At 37.1% G+C, this 14,730-nt stretch overlaps 1 protein-coding gene across 3 annotated transcripts in view; it reads right to left on the reverse strand.

Moving 5' to 3' along the window:
* The window catches only part of LOC121672995 (tensin-3-like), a 93,203-nt gene that overhangs the window by 38,469 nt on the left and 40,004 nt on the right, over nucleotides 1-14,730 (reverse strand). For all 3 annotated transcript variants that reach the window (XM_042045985.1, XM_042045986.1, XM_042045984.1), the window contains 3 exons: nucleotides 11,677-11,855; nucleotides 11,218-11,335; nucleotides 11,024-11,107 (listed from right to left, as the gene is read on the reverse strand). In XM_042045985.1, the coding sequence (XP_041901919.1) occupies nucleotides 11,024-11,107; nucleotides 11,218-11,335; nucleotides 11,677-11,855 (381 nt within the window). The remainder of the gene's footprint in view (nucleotides 1-11,023; nucleotides 11,108-11,217; nucleotides 11,336-11,676; nucleotides 11,856-14,730) is intronic.

Here is a 14,730-nt window from a genome sequence, read left to right on the forward strand (position 1 = left end):
TCTCCTGGGGCGACTGGAGGCTTGGCTTGGGGGGGAGGGTGTGTGTGTGGTGGTGGTTGGTTGATTTGGTGGGGGGAGGCAGTGCTGGGGGGCGGGGGAGGGTGGTGTTGTTCGTCCCCCACCACTTCATTTGACCTTAGCTATGTATTTCTTTCAGAGAGATGAACGACACGGAACCGAGAACTGTCAGATTAGTGCTTTTTAATGTAGACCAAAGCCCAGCTACTCTATTACACCAAACTAGCTCAACACTCTTGGATAAACTTAGTATCCAGAGCTCTGACTAAAGTTTTACTCGAGTCCCAAGATCATAAAACACGTGTAGCCTTACTGTGTTGCATTCAACATCCCCCTAGCATTGTTCTGAGCAGGTTTTATTTACAGGTCAGGAAGACGAGTGGAAACACTGCAGCTCCACAATGAGCAGCACATTTCCTCTTCAGATTGTTCTTCAGTGCCCAGCACACCGTATTTTCTGAAAGGATGACTGCAGGAAATTACTAGATATAGACAGAAACAAATACAACCATTTAAAGCTTTCCCATAATGAATTGCTTTCAAATTTCTACCGGCACCATCTTTTGAATGTGTATACTAAACCGTTTTGATAATAGTAAAATACACAAGCTGGCTTGGTTATAGAGATGAGTACTGGTAAACTAATTAACATTTTGCTTTCTTCCACAGACCATAATGTAAATCAAACTATTCCTTTTAAGAATATTCATTCATACCACTGTTTGTCTTTATATCAGCTGCTCCCATTAAACATGTTTCATAAAGATTGCACTCAGAAGAATGCAATAGCAAAGGTTAGTTGTGATATACACCATATTATCAGGTAAAAAGAAGGGAAAATCCTTGCCACAGGGTCAGAAGAGGTTATTATGCAGCAGTTCAGAACTGACATCAGTTACTTCGATTAATTTATTATACAATTATACTTTGTCTTGGATGCTTCCTGGCAGAGTCAGATGCAGTCAAACACAGTCTTCACACTCCTATAAACAATAATGATTAGAGAAAATTGCTCTCCATAGAAAGCATCCCTGTCTCTGCATAAAAAGCACTAATCACAGGACCTTCACATATCTCATTTCTTTCCTGATTTTCAAGTCTTGAAAGCTTTGCTTGTTTGGCTATTTACACATGCTGAATTAGAAGGGAACAAGAATAGTAACCTTTAACAAAGAAGATTACAGCAGTATGAGACACCATATGAAGAAGGTTGGTTAAGTAAGAAACTTACTTTCCAAAGTAATATAAGGATGTAATGTAAGCAGAAATCGTGTAATTAAAAGTATTAATGTACTTGAGTTTTGTCAGCATTTATCAAATTCACCCTTTCTTAAGATTTTTTTGCATGGATCCTTCTAACAGACTCAGTTATAGTTAGGGGGCTACTCATCAAAAAAATCCCTCTGACCTAGACAGTTAATGACAAACAAAAGGGTGCATAACAAAAATCTCACCTTTTGCTTGTCTTTCTGTCACAAATTCAAAGTTTCAACCAGATGAGATGAGCTCCAAGGAAGAAAAAAATCTGAAACTCTAAAGCCAGAAGATATAAAGGGCAAGGCTGATTATACACAAAGGAAGAGTTAGGAAGGGAAGGAAGGGCAGTGTTAGACATCTCAGGTGAGGAACTGATCAGCACAGTGTGTAAGATACTGCCATCTCAAAAGGAGAAGGTCTGTTATTTGGCAAAAAGAATTGGTTTCATGGCTGTTTCAGGGACAGCACAGTGATAAGAATCAGGTCTTTCAATCTCCGCCAGGTGTTACCAGTATACAGTTCTCCTAGATATAGTACACAAGGTTCCTGGTTTGATCAGAACCATTGCAGTGCAAAATCTATCTAAAATAGTTTAAAATGCAGGGCTCAAATTATAACATGCACCTTTCTCCAACAAGAACCCCTGCAGCAGAGTGGCTATGCTGTGTCCTTCATACAAATTCAGCAAACTCCACAATTTGTGAAGGAATGTCATGTGTTTCCCTGCTACTCTGATAATTGACAGAAGTGTGGGAGTCAATGTCAAGTAGATTGCTCATTTCGGATTTTGTCTACACGGTGCCTGAATATAATAAATATTTGTGAAATAACATGCCTAACTCAGGCATAGGAATACACAGATTAATTTGGTTTTCTCAATAAACATGGAATAAACATGAAGAGAATTAATGTAGGGTAGAACAGCATCTTAAAAAACATAGAGCAATAGGACCTTTAGACTATAAACAATTTAAGTGGAACTGAAGGTGTATTTCCTCTCTGTTCCCACTCAACACTGGAAGGTCTGTCATTCTGAAACTGCACAATATCTTTTACTTGTGAATGCAGTAGACAGACCTTCCCAAATACTCAAACAGAGAATCATTTTAAAACTGCAATTTTTTTAAAAAGTGTGCTCACAGCTGTACTTCGATTTTTGAAGCTTTCTTCAGCCTTCCCTCAAACTACATGGATTACTCTGGCACATCACAGTCGTGAAAGTGCCACATCACATAGTAGGAGGCCTCACCCTGGAAAAGTTGAAAAAATTTCATAGAATCATAGCAAGAGAAGTAGTTGTTCTCATGGTTTTTTGTTAATTTAACCTTTTCCAGACAAAGTGACTAGTGACATCTCAAAAATGCATGCTATGCACATGCACTGCAAACAAGCAACATCAGGTATGTGTAAAAACAAACACATCTGCCAGGCTGCCTGCTCATCCAATCCTGTATTACTATTAAATTGTTTTTAAGTTTCTGTCAATGGCTTATTGTTTGCATCTTCAAAAGAAGCAAAAATTAGTGACAGACTTCTCAGCTTCAGATTCTTTTGGTTTTTTATATATGTGTAAGATATTATTCATCTATACTCAATGAATACATACAAAGGTAGTTATTTATCAAATGACTAATTTATGTGGGGAAATGGATGACTTTTTCCCACAGAAAGGGAAAAACCAAATGCTCTAAAGCAGTGGTTTAAAAACCTCTCAAGTAATCAATTTTTCAGTGGTTCTTAGCAAAAAAAAGAAAGGGGGAAAAAACCAAAACCAAATCACCACCACCCACCAATGTATTATCAGGGTGTATTTCAAATTTAACAGAAGAGGCACATATGCTTTGAGACCATGATCAAGTAACAACATTGAAGTATTGTATAAACACATTTTCCCCATGTAATATTTGATTATTTAAACAACTTTTTTGGGCATTTATATATAACTTCAGAATTATACAGCTTATTTTATTGCCTTAATTTTAGAATTTTTGAGCTCTCGCAGATAGTAGTGAACATAACAGCACCCTTGGAAGTGCCATCATCTTTTCAGCTAATAATGCGTATTCCAAGTACAGTCAGTTATCTTGGATGGAAAGTATAAAAAAAAAATCCCACAAAAATAAATAAACACAGATTAAAACAGATAATGCTACTGCTTTCTCTCAAGAGAAAATGCCTTTGGACTAGAGCTACAGGAAGGATGTAAGCTGCAGGCTGCACAATTAAACTTTCAGATGTATTGGTTCCTGAATGAAACTGAAACAGGCAGTAACATGCATCTTATGCAAAACTTCTTCAATTTTTTTCTCAGTTACTAAATCCTTTAGAAATAAGGCAGTTGTTTCATTTTCAGTTCACAGTGGTATGAAAAGTTAGTCAAGACAAAATAACAGACACACTGGATAAAAGTGTGGTGCCCCAAGTAAGGGAAGCACTTACCAGGTGGGTTCTTGAAGAAGAACCTATCAGCAGGTGCTTGATTTAATGCTACTAGTGAGGGATCAAGGAGCAGTCAGACTTGTTGAGGTACCACTGATGAAAGACAAATAACAGGCAAGAGACTTCAAAGATATCCCAAGCTAGAAACCTTATTTCATATGAATTCCTGTAGGAAAACTCTTTTGTCAGAAGATCTGCCATTTCTTTAGTGCAGTTCAACATTTGAATTCAGGACAAAATGAATGGATAAGAAAGTAAGAAAGCCTGTTTCTGTAGTTAGGGTCCCCACCACTTAGATACTCATTTCCCTATGAGAAAACTTAATTCACGTTTGCTGCTTTAGGCAGAAGACTCCATATAACTTTTCAGAAGTGTCTTGGTTCAAATTGATAATGCAGGCAGTGCCAGGTCCCCTCTGAGAGGGCCATTTTTAGGGGAACAGTCTCAGTTCTCTGATTTACATATCTATCAACACTTTGCCCACATGGAATGAAAAGTCATAATTAAAACAAAACAAAACAAGCAATAAATACTTGCACAGAAAATTAAACAGGCAGTATAAAACAAAGTCTTTCCAAATCAGTATCTGATACTTTCTCCAAAGCAGTTTCAACAGGGCAGGATATGGTTTAAGGCCTATTCTGATCTATGACCACAGTGTTTCTGTCCAGATGAAAATCCTGCTACAAAAGCAAGGGGGGTAAGAAGAGGAGACAGTGAATACTTTCACAACATCTCTTCAATGTAATGTCTGAAGAATCCATCTTCTCTTTTTTTTTTTTTCCTTCAAATTCTTCATTATTATAGAGAAGCTGCACATGGGATTATATACGTGTGCACTAGATGATGCATTCTGCGAGCAGAGCCTTTTCCATGACCATCTGCAGCACTTGAATTTTTCTCATGTTCAACATGATGTTCAACATATAGGTCACAGCAGACCGTGTCCCTTTCCAGAAGTTTAGCTCGTGCAGCTGTAAGAACAATTCATCATGAAATATCTTTGTCTTGACATAAGCATCAGATGTGAAGAATTTTTGAGTCTGTGATCAGATACAACATTGGCTACAAAACAAAATGTATTCATGTTCCAGAATATTTGATCAACCTAGAGTATCCAAAACCAATGGAAGAAAGAGTATATCTTAGAGAATGAGTTTTCTTATGAAAATCCAGTAACGAAAGTGGTTTATTTTGTCAGCTTTAACATATCAGCCAAAAAAACCACATATTTATATTATCCCACTGGTTTACCATCACATAATATCTGGCATGGACTTGGCATGCCCTAGCTTTTTATATTCAGTTATTGTAATTATATTCCTTTCTCCTCTGAATCAATGGCATATTAGAATGTTTACTGAGTGGCTAAAGTATGTACAGATTTTTTTAAGTTTTATGTAGAAACACATAACATAGCTGTAAACAAAACCTGTCCATATCTAGCTAGCTAAATGGATTAAGCTCTAAATCATTTAATCTCTAAAGCTTTGGGAAGTTAAGTAGTGTAGAGGGGGAGAGTACCTCCCATGAAAATCTTAGCCGAACTGAGTGGGGGGAAAAAAATGCTCAATTAAAGCTGATTACCAAACAGCTCAGTTGTACACATTTATACTGTAAGTATTTCGGTTAATACCCCTCAGTAAAGGCAGACATAGACTACAAATATTTTAAGTTATTTTCAGTTTCAGTTTCATTCTACTGTCACAAGATATTTTCCACCATTCAGATTGATATAAACTAAATTAAATGGTTAAGCTTTTCAGCACATGAGATGGAATATTAATATAAATTCACTTTGCTGTGAATTTAGACTACCCGAGTGAAATCACTGATAATAAGCGTTGCTTATTTCTCTGCAGGCCAAACAAATACATCATTTCCATTACTGTATTTGAAAGATATGTTAAGAACTCTATTATAATCAGTGACACAAAGGGAAGGAGATCTGTGACAATGAAGACTTGAAAATATATCATATCCAACCTTCATGCAATAAAAAATTTGTATAAAGATTAGTTTTACTGAGCTGAATGTCTCAATGAAAGTAACCCAGCGATGAAAAAGTGTGATAGATCATAGTACATTATATTGACTTCAGTGTTTACAACAGCCAATAAGTGGTCTCTGAACATTTATGATTATGCTTTACAGCATTCCACATGCTCTTTCTGGAAGCCCTCATGAAGTTCATGGTGTTAGAATCCCAACAGGAGATCCAAATAGTTTCCTGCTTGCTCCTGAAGCCTATGGAGGCTTCTTATGCACTAGTAAATGGTGTATTTTATAATAATTAAGAAACATTAGGTGTTCAATTATAAAAATATGGTGTAGATGAGCACTGTATTCGTCCACAAGATAAACATGTCAAGGGCAATTGCAGGACGATGAAAAACGTAACAGAAATCTGGTGTATCTGCTTTGCATTAAACATCATAAATTTCCTTTCTCTAGTTGTATTTTTTATCTCATTGATAGGCTCAACAAACAAACAAATGAAAATCCACTAAAATAAACAAAACATCCAAAAAAACTTAAACACAAAACTGCAATAGCAAAAACAAAAATGCACCTATGTTTCCAGGAGAACAGAGCTTATCATAACCATCACGTATGTTCTAAGCAAATGAACCCAGATGTCTGGAAGAGTTCTGTACCTATTACTTGCTTTGGACATGTATATCCTACATAAACAGGTAAATGGAGTAGAGAAAGACAGGTATAAATGAATATTATATGAAAGCTTTTCACAGAGAGAAAGTTTTTGCCCATCATAAACAGGAAACTTTTCCCTTTCACAAATTGTTTCACTTTTATTCCCAATGCTACTGACCGTCCTGACACAAGGAAAATGTTTTCAGTTTAGAACCCTGACATTTTTTTAATCAAAAAATTAAGCGGTATGTATCATTTCCCTTGCAACTCAGTAACTGGAAGAAATTACAATCCCGGAATAATAGTATAAAATCACAACAGTATAAAATTCTAATCAGTAATAGAATTATGCAATAATGAGGCTGTTAGGTTGTGGGTTTGCCTCCCAAAAGATTTATTAAACACTCATCACTCTACTGGATGATGTAATAGAGTAAGTCTGTGTTAGTCAATGAGGGGAATTTAGGCCTACAATGTCAAATAAAAACAGAGTCTGTATGAGAAGAATTGTGGAAATATTCCACTGTGTGGTCTTGAAGAGTTCCACGATGGCATGAGGAGAAAAGTTGCCCTTTTTAAAATTTTTAGAACAGATGCAGCTCATACACAAGCTTTGAGTACAGTATCTAGGCTAAGCTCCATGGAAGAGATGAAAAGGCAAGGCCTTACACATGGTTGAAGGCTCAGAGATTCCTTACACTGGCAGCAATGCTTTCATTCCATCATTTGCACTGCTTGAACTACACAAGTCTAGTTAGGCTGCTCAGAAAAGATGGAAAAAAAAGGCATCATGTCTTCTCTTTGTCAGTACATTGATAAAGGATTATAGACAATCTTCCCTTGTTCCACAGATCCCTGCCTTCTGTTGCAAGACAGTGCCTGTTTGTTAATGCAGACCTTCTGCAAAGTTCTTTCTATGCTTTGACCAGGGCTGAAGAAGGGGCAGCTAATCACATCTAGCCTCAGGCGTGGAGTGGCAGGACAGCTAGTCAGCTTCAGTCCCCTGGCAAAGAGCTTGCTACGCTTTTATTTGTTACTTCTATATACAAAGGGACTTCAATTAGCTATCTGCTGTCTGAGACAAAAGAGCCTTTATAAGCCTCAAAATAGCCTACAAATAGTGCTTCTGTTCCTTCACTGATATGTGGGACTCTCCCTCCCATGGGATATACATCAGCTATTGTGATATTCCAGAGAGCTGTATCTGGGTTCTATCTGGAGCAGCCCTATTTTTTGAGGGGTATTTATAAAACTAGCCAATTTATAGACCACTAGCCAATTTATAGACTACTTAGGTTCATCTCAAGAAACAAGGTGTCTTTCAAAGAAAATTCAGAATTAACTCCGTGGGTGCTGTATTACTTTCAAGCTATGTAAAGTGAAGAAAAGGGCAATGAAACTATGGCAGCAAGTGATCACTGGAGCAGCAGTGCTGACACAAAATTGACTGCATGCACACAGACTGAGGGAGGTTAAATTTACACCTGTTTGATAAAGAACAAGGCTCTGAAAAGAAATCCTACAGGCAGGACATCTCCAATAAATGTACAGGGAGAATGAAGAGTTAGGGCATAGCTAATGTAAGGGAGACAGATACATAACACTACTTCACTGACTTTCCCTAGCAAAGTGGTTTTGCCTGGAAAGAAAATAAAGATTTCTAGGGATAACAGAGCTCCATTTTATAAGGCTTTATTAAAGACAATGTCCTTCAGTAAACAGGTTAAAAATCAGATGCATTCAAGATACTAGATACACAGTTTACAAGAATAACTTAAAGAAGAGAGAATTTTATCACTTTTTAAACTTACGGACTGGATGCCATTGCAATTCTTGACTACAGGATACACAAAACCATGTATTTTTCTTTTAAAATATATACTTTCGTGCTTTTCTAAAAGCACAACAGAATCCCTTGATATGGTAAGTGCTAATTACACAGAACGCTATTCTCCACAAGGAAACAGGGAGGAAATAAAACAGTAATATGTCTAGATAACTGGCAACCAGGTTACAGCATCCTCACTGGTAATTTAAAAAGCAGATAAACAGCAAAGTTGAGATGCATAACAAAGCAATTTTGAATTCAAGGGTGATCTGAACTGAGACAAAAGTGGCAATATCTTAATGGCAAAAATCAAGATGCCAGAGTCCATGACTCAAAAGGCCTCTACCTGTTGAAAATTTCTGAAGAAGTCAGTATATTTCCCAACTTTTACCAAAACAAAGACCATGTAAGCATTTAAAAGAAGAGCTAGGCTGCAAGGGAAAGTACTAAAAATCAAGGCTATTAAGAACTCTTGTAAAGTACACACTGTTAGAGTCACCTTTGTGGTATGTGCATTAAAGCAGTCTCAACCACAGGAACAGCTGTTTCTGTTCCCTTCAGATTCTTGGCCTCTTCAACACACAAAACATAACGCTCTTGCTCTGGGCATGAATTAGGGATTGGTAGCAGAAATAAGAGCACTTCTTGCAGAAGAAATCAGAAGACACAGAAGCAAGTAGGTACTTACTGTAGATAGAGGCAATAACTATAGGAGAAGCAAAGGGAAAAGAGAAAATTTTTTAAAATTTAAAGTATGATTCTAACTTGCCTCTGACAATAGACATTTCTGTACTCTGATGGGAAAGTCACCCAATTAACATTTCTGAGAAATGCTTGCTAACAGGTCTTTTTTAACTGCATGTTTTCTAGCTGACCCATTTCATACACCTTTAATGTTTAACTAACAACTAACACCTTTAATGTCAAAGTACCTTACGTTTACAGCTAAAACCAAAGCTGCATGGAGATGAGCACTTAACGTGCAGCATTCAGTACACCTGAGCCTCATTTTGAAACAAGCACTCAAAGGAAGAATTGCCTCCTTTTCTAATAATTAGAATAATTATTTTCAGTGTTCCATTAACTGAGTATCTAAAACCAGCATTTGAGAGATGACAGCATTTAGAATTAAGCAGAGAATCAAAATAGAGAAATACATTGAAAGCCAAATATTTTTCCAGGGCAAGTCCTAACTCTTAACAACATTAATGGAAACCATTTAACAACAAAGTGTTCAGAAGATTTTTGGGGGGTTCGAGTGCTGAAGAGCTAGCCAGAGTAACGACACATACACCAATACGATTAAGCATCGTTCTCCGCTTTATTGTTCAACTATGCCAACTTATATCTACTTTTGCAAAGATTCACGCCCAGTCCCTCTAGACAGCCTCTAATCCGCGGGGGAGCCGACCAGTGTATTGCTTTGCCAAGGACTTTCAGGGCTGCCTGCAGCCAGGTGCTTTCCAGGCCTGCCTGCAGCCAGGGGCCTGTTCAGGGGTTTTTCCTCAGCAACCCTGGGTTGTCCAATTTTTCCAGGGGTATCATATGCCCCTGTTCCACAAGGAATCCCTCTACAGTAGATCAACCTATAACTGATTTGCTGAAGTTGTCCTCAGGAGGCTATTTGCCACTAATTATTTAGAAGTAGGGAGAACCATAAAAAGATGTCTTGAACCGGGTAGAAGATTCTTCTATAGCTAAAGATAACTTTATTCTGTGTTGATGTTATTTGCTTTTCACTATTAAGTGAGGCAAATTAAACATAAAGGGTTTTTTTTAAGTTAAAACCGTAACAATAACTATTATTGCATCAAAACCCATTATCACATTTATTGAAATCTCTACTATCAAGATCCTCCTGGAGAAGACAGTCATAGCCTAAGTAGTAAAACTATATATAATATACATGAATTTTCATTTGAACATCATGGAATGCATAAAATGAATGCCCGTGATTTTTATTCAGGTTTTAAATACGTTAGCTGGCTTCCTGCTATGTCCAGCACTTTCTGATACAGTGCAGAAATACTTTTTTCTTTTAAATCTTAGTGTTTTCAAATAATTTTGCACAAAAAAGGTGACAGGTAACAGTAGCTTAGCTGCTATTTTTAGTAGCAAAAAGTTAAGGCCTCAAAAATAATCGTTTATTATAAAAAATCATAGCTAGATCGTATTAAATCTTTAAATATGTAATCATCTACTACCAACTGCTTTTCTGTGTGCATTTACAAACTGTATCATGGCAAAAAAGCCCTCCAGAATATCCATTCCTCTGGTTAAGGATCTCCTTGACTTGAGCATAGCTACTGTCAAGCTGTATTGTCAGCTTCACTTGCCTGGAAAGATGGCAACATGGATATCACCCCTCTTTCCTCAGATGGAGACAAAACCTGCTTAAAATCACAAAGAACTCAAGTCTCCTGATAGTACTATTCTGACATCCTCAAATACTAGCAGAGACACTGTGGAACGTTGAAACCATGCAAACTGATAGAACAAGAGAAGGATAGCCTCAAACACTGAGCTGTATTTCATCTTATTTCTGTGATGCAGCTGCCTAATTGCTCCACAGTGAATTTGCACAATGAATGTGAACATGGGACTCCCTGTTGGCAGTTAAAATCTGGAAGGCATTAAATATTTCTTGGACAATTCTTCATTATTCACTTCTTTTTGGTGTGATTAAAATAGGACTGCTAAAATCCATTTCTCTGACTTACACATCTAAATTCATTGTGTATATGTCCTATTTATAAACCACTGTTGTCTTAATTGCCTTCATCCACAGTTCATTTTCACATTATTTAGGAAATAGGGGTACCTTACCAGGAATGGTTCTGTACAGCTCAGATGGGCTGCTGATCTTTTGGCTGGAGGGAATCTGCTGATGACATAGTGGAGGTGCTGTACCTAGGAAAGAGGGAAAAGTGCAATAACAGCTCTTCAGTAACAGCTAAAATGTCAAAAGTGCTATTTAAATAAATAAATAAATAGGTAGGTAGAGACAGACATCTTCTTACCATATGTCATCTCTGGTGACAGGGAAAAAGCTGATGTGAATGTGACAGCTTCATTTCCATTTTTTATTGCGGAGAAGATTCCCCCATCTATTTCATCTTGGTAATGTACGACAACCATCTAAGAAAAGGCACAAAGAAGCAAAATTACGGTGTGATAATTCTCACTTAAGCCTATGACACAGTGGGGCATTCTTCATCAAATTACATAAGGTTTCTGTAATCAGATATAATGTGATCTACTGTTCTGGCAGAGAGATCTTGGAACACTGAAAACATGCAAACACAGAATAGACAAGAGCATTTAAACATTGAATTGCATTTTTGAGATAACTGCAGTTATTTGTTCTTATTGCCATGATGCAACTGCCCAATTGCTTCACATTAATTTTGGACACACAACATAAGACTTCCTACTGGCCACTTGCTTCAGTATTTAGTGAAAAATTCTTGATTGTTTACCTCCTTCGTTTTCCCTACAGCAACTGGTGATCCTGGAATTACAGCCTGGTGAGTAGCAGGAGACTTCATCCATCCACACCTGTTATATGATGGCTCCCCAGGAACATCATTGTCATACTGCCCAACACTTAACTTTCTGAGCCTTTTCCCTGTTGCATCATCATCTTGCATACCTGTTGCTGAAAACAAACATGCAAGGTGAGTAAGAAACTTTTTTCTTTCAGTTAAAACTGTTAAAACAAACTTCACTATTGTGTCTGTAGTGATTATAATCAAGAATGTTCAAACTGTTTTACAAACCCACATAGGTGGGGAAAAAATATCACTTGTAGTTAGCTTTGCTGACACCAGTGGGAAAATATTCGCAGTCAGCTTGTTTTAGAGGAGTCAGTCAAGCAGCATGTTTCTTCTGATGCTCATTTTCGAAGCGATCACCCCCAGTGCCATTGGAAGAGCAAGCCAGCAGGGGCCACTACGGGCACTCCAATGGGAAGCCTCTCTTGCCGTTTCTGACACACACAGTGGTGCTTGGCAGAAAAAACATTGCTGCTGTCCAGGACTGCATTCCCTCCTCACCTCTCACCCCTCCTCCCTCCCTCCCTCCCTCTCCCCCCTCCGCCCAAGCAGTTTATTTTTAGCTAAAACAGACCCTGGCCCTTATAAACTCAGTTCACTGTACACCTTTTGTGACACGTAGCAATCACACTTAATCACAAAAATTAGGTATTAGTTACACACGGAAGCTGTAATCGTTTTGAGGAACAGCACAGAAAAGTAAGCTAAACCAGCAGAACGATCCAGTATATTCAAGGATATAAAGCAGCATTTGTTTCCAAAGATGTTATTGAGAGCATGTCACTAGATGCAGTTATGATTAGCAGGATTTTGTATACACGGTCATTCACTCCAAACAGCAGGGGCGTCCAGATTACTCCTGCAACAAGGCTTTTGCCACCCTTCTTAAGTCAACAGTAAGGATCCATAGAACTTACTGAGTAGTCACAAAAACAATCACATGCATAGCAACTTTTCAAATATTCCTCTATAGTCTTCATATGCAAAATGGTCTTTGAGGATTAGCTATTTCTCTTAAAAGAGCTCAGTATTCCCACAAGAACTTACTTTAATTGCTTGGTGTCATTTAAACCTTTACAATCATTTCCAACTGTATGTGTTGTTGAAGCACATCTCCTACACACCCTGATCGTGGAGCCATAACACTAGGAGTCCAAAGTGTGTACTTCATCTAAACCACCAGGAGGGCTGAATCAGTAACTTGGGTAGAGAAAGACAATAGCATACACCTTTCACACACATCGATTTCCTAAGCTGAAGTAGCTGATAGAAGCTAAGGTGTAAAATCCAGCATACAGCATAAGAGTCTGTGTTACAGACATTTCACCTTGATTACACCACACAATTATAGAGCATCAATGCACAAATAAGTTTCTGTATAGGAGAACAGTTTTTATTCAAGCTTGAAACAGAGACAGGGATTTTAGACTAAAATCTATGGTACTTAAGCGATTCTGCATTGACATACGTATGTATCAAGCTGAGTAACTTGCTGGCAAGAAATGGCTTATCCTAAAAATATTAATAAATCTCTTGTTAAACTACAGAATTCGACACTTCCAAAAAATCCATCTCTGCTAGCATCAGTGTGATAATAACTACTACTGAAGCAAATAAATACATAAGTAAAACCCTGTTAGTAATTTTTGAAAATTCTACCAATAGGGTTAAATCTCAGGGTCCAAATACAACCAGTTATTAATTTTATCAAGTCAATATTTATAAACCTAGCACGTTTTTAAAAAGTCACAACTGAGATTCTGTTTTTATGGTACAACTTTGAAAACTAAAATACTTTTTAAGCACCTATATTTAACTCTTTTTCTCTTGACTTAAATCTTTATGTGTGGTCTCTCATTTCTGGAAAGAATATCTGCTGAAGACACTGTGAGGAAACTAGATTCATCACTCAAGCCAGAAAAGGACATGAAATCACAAATATCTTCCAAACCTCTTACATGATACTAAAAAGTCATGGTGAATTCTACTGAAATTGGAAACACTTAAGAATGTAGACTGAGTTCATACTATTCCAGCATTTACCAACTTTTTGCATTGGATTTCTTTTTTTATTTTTAATTTCTGTAAAGAAAAATGAGTGGGAATCACTGCAGAATCTCAGACCACCTGAGACCAGACACTCCCAAGCCCCACCACTTCTCCACAGGAGGCAGTGGGAACCAGGAACAGCGCATAAGAGTTTCACTCCACTTGTAACCAAGTTACAAAGGTATAGACAATTTATTTCAGAATATTTCTCTTAGTTAACATGGCCTTGTAGATTACTTTATGATAGAGAATATCTGTGTTTTGGAATGGGTCAAAAGAGACCTTTAAAATTTACTGCAATTTTGCTTGTCACACTAATGATAGGATTTCATCATCAATAGTATTGATACACTCATAAAGCTTGTAATTTCTACAAAGTTAATGTAGTCGTCAGAAAGCTACAAACAGGTCTCTCATTTTTCAGAGATTTTAGAGACTCTCTTATTTTCCTTAAATAAACTGGAAGTGCTTTACATGCCAAATTACCAGCAGATGGTGGACAACAGAGGGGAGAAGTTGAGCTGATGTATTTCAATAAAGCTTAAAGCAAATAACTCAAATCTAAGAGATTAAAATTAAGTGGCGTGAGCAAAAAATTACTTCTACTTAATTCATTAGTTTCAAAAATGTACTTCAAAGCTGCTTCATTTAATGCAAGAGATGTTTTAGACTTACTTACTTAAAAGGCACCTTTTACAGTGTAATATGTCAGTTGCCAAGACTCCTAGAAGTTACAAAATTCACTTTTGTTCTTATAATTTAGCGTAAAGTTTTGACAGAGCTTCATAAATATCCCAGGAACATATATTCGTCTCTTTGAAAACATTTTGTATACTCTCATTTCTCCTTTCCCATGTGAAAAGTAATTTTTCCCTATGAAAGTGTTGGGGTTTTAGGAGTTCTCCTAGTTTTTTTCTGTTAAAGGAATTT

Source organism: Corvus kubaryi, unplaced genomic scaffold, assembly GCF_017639235.1.
Source record: "Corvus kubaryi isolate FWS band 111438036 unplaced genomic scaffold, C.kubaryi_AGA036_p1.0 65076, whole genome shotgun sequence".
Classification (NCBI taxonomy): domain Eukaryota; kingdom Metazoa; phylum Chordata; class Aves; order Passeriformes; family Corvidae; genus Corvus; species Corvus kubaryi.